The sequence below is a fragment of the Magnolia sinica genome, chromosome 6 (assembly GCF_029962835.1).
Source record: "Magnolia sinica isolate HGM2019 chromosome 6, MsV1, whole genome shotgun sequence".
NCBI lineage: Eukaryota > Viridiplantae > Streptophyta > Magnoliopsida > Magnoliales > Magnoliaceae > Magnolia > Magnolia sinica.
In genome coordinates this window covers 26382572-26392135 of record NC_080578.1, presented here as the reverse complement: position 1 = coordinate 26392135, position 9564 = coordinate 26382572, and the positions used below count along the sequence as shown (strand labels likewise).

General features: G+C 42.4%; 1 protein-coding gene across 1 annotated transcript; it reads left to right on the top strand.

Annotated features, from left to right (window-relative positions):
- Window positions 1–1644: 1644 nt before the first annotated feature.
- On the top strand, window positions 1645–3652 carry LOC131248586 (cytochrome P450 78A9-like). The gene is made up of 2 exons (XM_058248933.1): window positions 1645–2647; window positions 2832–3652. The coding sequence occupies exons 1-2, from the start codon at window positions 1688–1690 to the stop codon at window positions 3447–3449; spliced, it is 1578 nt and encodes a 525-aa protein (XP_058104916.1). The 5' UTR covers window positions 1645–1687; the 3' UTR covers window positions 3450–3652.
- The last annotated feature ends 5912 nt before the right edge of the window (window positions 3653–9564 follow it).

Genomic DNA, 9564 nt, shown 5'->3' with positions numbered 1-9564 from the left:
ATTGACAATACCCTCGTTATCTAGAAATCCATACCATCCAACCTAATACCATTCAATACCTTCCAATCCACGTGGCCAAACGGGCCTAAGTGTTGAAACGAGGTATCTCTACTCAGTCTGCCAGTTGAGCTACGTATCTGAGTGTGATGCAAGATACGTATGATGCTTGATATGCAGGCATTTAAATGTTTTTAGAAATTGAATAAGTAGCATACACTTATTTAAAATTAAGACGAACCACGTCACATTTATTTTGATTATTTTACCATCGGATTGGTGGATTTTATTGCACGGTTAAAATGAAAAAAAAAAAATCCAATATTTCCTATACCGCGACTTGAAACAGTGGGCTCGTTGAGTTTATACAAGTTCCGAGTACCTGCGTATCAAGCGTCATACTCTGACAGAGTACCAAACAGCTTTTATTGGTTATAAGGTCACTATCGTAATTTCGGACTCCCTGAACCGTCACTGCCGCTTTCCCATCCAAAAACCTACGCGCGAGCCACGAGGCAGAGAAGTCCGGCGGGAGTACTCCCCGCGTTGCGGACGTGTGGACACCCCACCCGTTAATCAGGTAGACCCACCTGGGCCTTGCCCCGTCTAAAAAGCCGAACAGCAAGTAGGCCACATGCCCCCGTCGCTTAAGGACAATCATTCAATTCTTTTTTTAAACCGCCACAAATTCTACCAATGGGCCTGATCTTACCCACGTGTGGCACACGTGCCGCCGAAACAGCCCTTCTTCAAACGTCTACATCAGAGCACATTAATAACTGCCAGCAGCTTCGGTACGCGGGCAAGTCGAGTTGTCATGGTCGTGCATGGGAAAAGCTCTCGGGACGAACATGGCACAGGGCCATGTGCGTCCCTACCGTTCGCCATATGCATATGCCCGAAAAGCCATGCCACACCTTCATGTAGATCATGTGCATCGCCCCCTTCAAAACCCGACAATATAGCGCCACGGCTCCCTCCCACGTGTCCTTTACCCAGCCCCACGTCCTGCACACGGCCGTGCTTTTCCGTTACTCCGTCGAGCCATCACCTCATACCCTACAGACACACGTGCTAATACAGCACATGTGATGACGTACCGTGTCATCAGATCCATTTAAGAGGTAGGCCCACCACAGGGATCAGCTGTCACAAAAATCAGGCGTGTTGTCTTGTTTGGTGGGACGCACCACTTATTCAAGGTTATGGCCCACTTAGTAAATAAATGAGCTGATTTTCTTGAAATGTCATGTTCTAGGTGGGGCCCACCAATACGTGTACCATGTTAGATTGGAAGATGTTCCTGTACCATAAGTTCTGTTATCGTGACCTGTCGGTGAACGGTTCTATTTTACAATTTGACCCGCCGGACCTGTCTAATTTTGTGGGGTTGTATATACGTGGCGAGGTCAACTGATGAACGGCACCGATCTCATATAAAACGCTTTTATTGGCACGTGTGGGCAGGCTGGATTGGGATCCAGCTATTGCGAGTAGACGTTTTATCTCTGTGGCGTTACACACGTACTGGCGGCGGGCCCCACAGCCTTTTCCGTTATACGGAACGACGCTTAACGGTTACACTCCCTCTTGCGCGCTCTCTCCCTCTCTTCCCTCTCTCGTCTATATAAACCTTCACCGCTCATCTTCTCCTTCAAACATCTCTTCTTCCTACCCTTTCATCTTCCGCATGGAAACAGCAGCAGATAGCTTTTGGCTTCTAGCCATCGTGGCGAAATGCGAAACCTATACATCTCGGAACGTCTTATGGCTCTCACTCATCCTCGTCTTAGCATGGCTGGCCACGGCCGTCCTCCACTGGGCCCATCCCGGAGGCCCAGCTTGGGGAAGACACTTCTGGAAGAAACCTAAGCCCAACAACAAGCCCATCCCAGGGCCCAGAGGCTTTCCTCTCATCGGCAGCATGCATCTGATGGCGAGGCTCGCGCACCGCCAGCTCGCTTCCGTGGCTGATCGCTGCAACGCCAGGCGTCTCATGGCCTTCAGCCTCGGGGAGACACGTGTCATCATCACTTCCGATCCTGAAGTCGCGAAGGAGATCCTCAACAGCTCCGTCTTCGCAGACCGGCCCGTGAAGGAGTCTGCCTACAGCTTGATGTTCCACCGCGCGATAGGATTCGCTCCGTACGGCGTGTACTGGCGCACCCTGAGGCGAATCGCGGCCACTCATCTGTTCTGCCCGAAGCAGATCAGCGGCTCGGAATCTCAGCGGTTCGAAATAGCCTCCCAGATGGTAGCAGCCTTCCGTCGCGACGGAAAGGTCACGGTGCGGCAAGTTCTGAAACGGGCGTCTTTGAACAACATGATGTGTTCTGTATTCGGGCGGAAGTACGAGCTCTGTTCTGTGAATAAAGAAACAGAGGAACTGAGCGGTCTAGTCGAAGAAGGCTACGATCTCTTGGGGAAGCTGAACTGGTCTGACCATCTTCCTTTCCTAGCCGGGTTCGACCCCCAGAAAATCCGGTTCCGATGCTCCAACCTCGTCCCGAAGGTGAACCAGTTCGTGAACCGTATTATCCAAGAGCACAGGGCTCAAACCGGGTCCAAAAACCGGGATTTCGTTGACGTTTTGCTGTCGTTGCAAGGCAGCGACCAGTTGTCGGATCCTGACATGGTAGCCGTACTTTGGGTAAGCATCTAAGCATAGGGAATTCGTAGGTGGGAATCCCGACGCAAAATATTCTTGAAATCCATTTTCAAGTTTGCGTCAGCATCCCCGCCACCGTCCATGTTTTTATTTATTTATTTATTTTTTTTTAAATTTTATTTTAATTATAAAGATTTATCTAATGTATATATATTTTTATTTATAGGAAATGATATTTAGAGGTACGGATACGGTGGCGGTTTTGATAGAGTGGATTTTGGCGCGTCTCGTTCTGCATCCCGAAGTCCAAGCCAAGATTCATGAAGAGCTCGACACGGTCGTCGGGAAACAACGCCCGGTGACGGAATCTGACATCCCGGCGTTGGTCTACCTGCAGGCCGTGATCAAGGAAGTTCTAAGGCTCCACCCACCGGGCCCACTCCTGTCGTGGGCCCGTCTGGCAATCACCGACACGGTGGTTGATGGGCGAAACGTGCCAGCTGGGACTACGGCCATGGTAAACATGTGGGCCATCACACGGGACCCAGCCGTTTGGGCACAGCCCATGAGCTTCATGCCCGAGAGGTTCATATCGAAGGACGCCGACGTGGAATTCTCTGTGATGGGGTCTGACCTGCGGCTCGCGCCGTTTGGTTCGGGCAGGAGGGTCTGCCCTGGCAAGGCCCTCGGGCTGACCACGGTCAACATCTGGGTCGCGACTCTGTTGCACGAGTTCGAGTGGATGGAACCGGAGCAAAACCCAGTGAGTCTGTCGGAGGTGCTTCGACTCTCCTGCGAGATGTCACACCCTCTCACTGCTAACGTGCGCACAAGGCTTAGATGAGCACTGATGGCCCGATCTGTAACTTACGTGTGCAGGAGCGTCGATCCTCCGTGGATACTCTATGTCGGTTGTTCACAGTAGCGTTTTCCTCCTTTTTTTTGTTTTTGTTTTTTGTTTTTTACGGCTTTACCCTTTGTTGTTTCAGGTCTGGTACTTGTTTGGTACTGTAAAAATGAAATACAAATTTATATTTACGGTCAGAACGTTGTGGGGTATCTTTTACAAGCATCAATCCCTTTTTCGTAATTTCACGTGGATTCTATTTACTGTGGGCTGTGAAGCATGGAGACATGCTTGCCAAGCAGACATGTCGAGCCGTCATTTTCCAGCACACGAAAAATGCTAAAGCGATTCGCGCGAGGAAATAGCGAATATGTTGATTGCAACAGATGTGCTGAACTGTGCCGAGCTTGGGCTTGCATGTCAATAGATCTACGATGGTCTAAGAAAAAGTGGCCCAGCATTTTTGTTTTTTAATCGTCCAGTTAGTCTCGCACGAATGTGGCCCAGCTGATGATTAGAACATTGTTACTCCGGAAATGAGCGACTGTCCATACGTATGTTGGGAGGAAGAGTCCTTCCAATTAGAGGGTCCCACTTTAGATGAGGCTTAATTCAGATCTTTAATATTGAATGTAACTTTCTAATTTCTTTTTATATGTTATTTAAATTTGCAGCTGTAGTTTTTCATTTGAACCGTCCATCCAGTGACCATCAGTGGGACAAATCTTAGATTTGAGTTCTTCTGGAATGTACCCCATCCACAACGTGGCCAACGATACTTTTTTACAAATATTAATATTATGAGGGAAAAAAGAGTACATGCAAAGTACGTATCTGGCCCACGTGATGAGTGGGTGGGATGACTTTTACATTATGCGTTGTGAATGTTGAAACAAACCGGTTGTACTGGATGTATATCAACCACACATTATAGGTAGGCAGTATCGTCCAGCTACTTCTGTTAAAATCCTCTGTAGTGTGCAAGGCTGTAATACTTTTATTAGGTGAGCCTACAATGGTTGATGAGCTGTTCTAAGTACTCAATGGTTCAAATTTGATTGAATTAACTGACCGTTGGATATTTAGACACAGCATATTGGTGGGTCCGGAGTTATAATGATGGTATGCTTGAATTGTACTATGTATGACAATATTTTAGAGATACGTGGACTCTTACATTGCAGATTGCAGAGATTTTTGGAGGAATTGTTATGGATTAAAATATTTCAGCATCATTCTTCCACCTCAGGGTTTTAGGAGGGTGCAAGGTGTGGAAATTAAGTTAAACCTAGCAGATATAGCTTCCCATTCGGGCATATGATTTAGAATAAGTATGATATTTGAGATTATTGCAACAATAATCCTTAATTCAATGTAAGTGGTATTTAAGTGATTTCATTTCTCAGTTTCTAAATTTTCTCAGTAATGTGATTGAATTCCGTTTGATGCTTGAATTGATCATATTAAGTACTTTGAATGAGTGAGTAGAATTAAGTTTCAATGTAAACGGATTCTTGAATTGGGAGATCCAACCTTCTAAATTTCACCTAATTGCTAATAGTGTAAATTGAAGTATGGATTGTTTGAAAACGAGTGGATAGATCTAGATCTTTTTTGTTTTGTTTTGTTCTTTGTTTTTTGTTTTTTGTTTTGTTTTTTGTTTTTTGTTTTTTTTTTTTTGGTTTTTCGTTCAAAATAGCTTGCTTATGTTTATATGATTTGTAGTGTGCATATTGATTCGGCCAGTGGTTTAGCTTAAAGTTGTTTTTATGATTTCATATTTATCTCATGATTATACGCCCTCTAAGAAGTAGTCCAAGTTAGATCATTCTAAGTTATGCTCTTCTATCCAATGACGGATTTCATATGACCTTTTGACTTAAACCACCTGAATTTATTGGGATCTTAATGCATGATGTAGATCTAGTAGGATGCATTTGATATATATACAGAGTCATGCTCCCCTGCGCACCTATGCACGTGCGCACCTTTGCACACGTGTCATGGGTATCTAATCTGAATGGTCCATGTAATGCGGAATCCCATGAAAACCCCTGTGAAAAATTTTCACCCTGATCTAAAATTCTGGTGGGCCATAGCAAAGAGAGATGCAAATCAAGGGAGGAAACTGTTTTCATTATTTATGGCCCATCAAAGTTTTAGATCAAAGTAAAACTTAGTCCCGGGGGGTTTCATGAGGTGCTGCTTCACATGAACGGTTCAAATTTTGAATCCACATCACGTATGATGGGTTCTCAAAAAAGTTCGTACGTAGTACGTACGAACTGGTTCGCATGTGAGCGTTTTCCTATATATATATATATATTCATGCTCACCTGTGCACACATGTCATGGGCGTCTAATCCAAATGGTCCATGTGATGCGGAATCTCATGAAACCTTAAGGGACAAATTTTCATCCTGATCTAAAATTCTGATGGGCCATAAGCAGAGAGAAATGCAAATTAAGGGAGAAAACTGTTTTCATTTTTCATGGCCTACCAAAGTTTTAGATCAAAGTAAAAATTGGGCCTGAGGGGTTTCATGTGTCTTGCTGCCACCGTCCAGGCGGATGGTGGAGCCCACTATGATGTTTGTGTTGAGCCCACAGTGGGTGTGTTCGTGTGCGTGCATGTGTGGGTGTGTACGTGTGTATATATATATATATATATATATATATATATATATATATATATATATATATATATGCATGCTCACCTACGCACCTATGCACATGTGCACCTTTGTACACATGTTATGGGTGTCGAATTTGAACGGTCCATAGGATGCGAAATCCTATGAAACCTTAGGGAGTGAATCTTTACCTTGATTTAAGTTCTGGTGGGCCATAACAAAGAGAAATTCAAATCAAGGGAAGAAACTATTTGCATTTTTATGGCCACCAAAGTTTTGGTTCAAAGTAAAAATTGATACTAGGGGGTTTCATGAAGTTCTGCTTCACGTGGACCGTTAAGATTTTCGAGACTCATCAGATATGATGAGTTCTCAAAAAAGTTCATAGGTATTCCGTGGTTCGCAGGTGAGCATTCCGATATATATATATATATGTGTGTGTGTGTGTGTGTGTGTGTGTGTGTGTGTGTGTGTGTGTGTCTTTTAAAAGCTGTTTAGAAAGAGAGCAGGGAAAGTTTAAATTATATAGGAGGTGACTCATGTGGGGCCCATTGCCTTGTCAACGTTTCTCCCCCATCAAAGTCAATGAAAGTATTTAGGGGGAAGGTGTGCAGAAGCACACCCTCTCTCTCTCTCTCTCTCTCTCTCTCTCTCTCTCTCTCCATGCCAGGTTAGCCCTCTTTTTCCATTGGTTAGAGATTTCAACTTGGAATCTTCCAAAACCTTTACAATCTAAATAATAAAATTAGGAATTTTTTTAGAGATCCCAATATTCATAAAATTTCCCTTGATTATGATTCATATTTCCTTCCCAATCCACACCCTTTAATGTTTGTCATGTTGCATGTACATGATAGTTTATTCAAATTTGTCAATTTGTGCATGGATCACACCATGTGACCACTTGGAGATGTGAGACCCACCATTGGCTTGATAGGGATTGAGCCCTATTGTAATATCTTGAAAATTTCAAGCCCGAGTAGAGTTTTGAATTTAGAGGATGAAATTCTTATAAGGATTGTAGAATATAAAATTACGAAAATTTTCACACGAGTGAATACACATGTCAGTAGAAATTTTCATTTTAAAGATATGTGGGTGAACATGCACGTACACAACCGTAGACTAACATATACACTGTAATGAACTTCTAACACTCGTATATATTCTTACACAAGATAGTTCGCTAAACCAACAGTAGAGATAACTCATCATTGCTAGGTAAAGAGATTTTATTGTTTTACTTTGATTTTGTACCGCCCAGTCATACTAAATCAAATTTGAAATTTTCATACACACACACACACTCTCATACGCACCTCCGATCAAGAATCTAATCCGTTCATGTTACTCGTCATGCACCCATGTATAGGTATATTTTACTGTCAGAATCACTAAGGATCCTAACCCCTTGTAGATCGACACGTACATGTAACTATACATCCCGAGCTTTGCATATCATAATCTAGTCAATCAATCAATAATCCAAACCATAAAAAAAAAAATAATTCTCCAAGGATATCCATCCGTTTGATTTCCATATAGACCCTTACATCATCAAGAAATGGATAAAGGAGTCCATCTAAGCGTATATGTTCGACCATCTTCAAATCTAAACCTACCATCTTAACCCTAGTACGATAAGTAGTGTTTACGATTGTTAAAATGTAGATCCCACGATTACATGTACGGCAACGAACATCTTTAGTGTTCTATTGTATACACGTTCCTACCTAACATCGAAACCTCGGAGAACCTATTTCTAGACCTCGATGGTAATGAAATTTCTTACAATGCTTCTGCTTCTCAATTGAACCATACATCTTCAACCTTCACATCATATTTATATAAGGGTAGAATTAAAACTGAGTTCAGGCGGCTGAAAATCATAAAATGACCACCATTGTGATCTCTTGAACAATCTCCGGAAAATCAAATTGCTTATATTTCACATCAGGTCACTCCTATATCTATTTATTAAATGCGGGTACACCCTATATGGTGGATCTCCACCTAACATAACACAAATATAACTGTTCAACCAAAAAACTTACTCGTACGTACACCTATGTGTTGGACACCCAAAGAATCCCATGGACACCTTAACCTATGATTTTTGGGACAATATGACGATTATATTCAAATTTGACCTTTCTTAACCATTGAATCTTGAAAGCAATTAAAAATGATTATCCTCATCGATCCAGACTACATATTCAGAGTTTGGTCTCCTTTGATGGACTTGAATATCCATAATAAAGTAACCTATGATTAAAATCATATATCTAATAGAACACATATATGACCGTCCAATGGAAAGATTACATGTACACCTATGCGCTGGACACCCAAAGAACCCTGTGGACACCCCAACTTGTGATTTTTGGGACAATTTGACTATTAGATTCAAATTCGACCGTTTTTAACCATTAAATTTAGAAAAGTGATTTAAAATGATTATCCTCGTTGATCCAGACTACATATTTGAAGTTTGGCCACCTCTAATGGATCCAAACGTCCATTTTAGACTAACCTATGATCAAAACCATTTATCTAGGTGGACCTTAGGGAAGTTTCAACTATGAGCGTCTCTTCACCACTATTTTAAACTGTGCAGACCACCTAAGCTATGGATCTACCTCATTTTCAAACTGATTGCAATCAATCATGATCTGATGAAACTAATAAATGGAATGGATTTTCTCAACAGACATCACAATGAACGCCACCTGGCTCCATAAGCAACTCATGTTCACGGGTAAAAACCAGAAACAATCCTTTCACATGCAAACCAGTTTCAAAATAAGAATCTTCTCTATTTCTTTCGCTCGAAGCATCACATACGATCCAAGTGAATCCATTCAACTAATCTAGACCATCCATTAAAATGTTTCCAACCGTTCAACTAGGAGCACATGTATCGTCAGATAATTGAAAATAACTTCCAGCATTCGAAGAACTATTGTTCGGAGACTGGATCCTCAATCCGGGTCGTTCGATCATCAGTTACAGATATTGGAATCCATCTAGAGGCCCACGAGCGTCGAATATTCCTTGCCATTTTTCACAGTAATTTACGGCAACATGTCGTAATCTTCTAGTTTCTAATCCATTGAGAAATTCATTATGAAGCTTCAATTTCTTTATTCTGCAAGCTTCCTAGGGCTTATCTACACCGACCATCACCTTCAGATTGAAGAAAGAATCAATGGCTTCAAATCTGCCATTAAAACCTAACCTTCTTCCTCAATCGAAAACCTTACCCACGCAGTCAAATAAGATATCGACCAGCACTTCATCAGTGAAAATCAATTAGAGATCACACACCCCGATTGAAAGAAATAATCATATCTTTTGAGCATAATAAACATGTTTTTGCGTGACCTGGTTTCGTTGTTGACTTGATGCACCCAATCTAAAACTGCTTACAACTAGGATTTTGGAACACCTGAGAGATTATAAAAACCCCTTTTCTATGA

Excerpts from the sequence above, each read along its gene's own strand:
- LOC131248586 (XM_058248933.1), top strand. The coding sequence starts at position 1,688 with ATGGAAACAGCAGCAGATAGCTTTTGGCTTCTAGCCATCGTGGCGAAA. Across the intron at positions 2,648-2,831 it reads ACATGGTAGCCGTACTTTGG|GAAATGATATTTAGAGGTAC; the intron begins GTAAGCATCTAA and ends TTTTATTTATAG.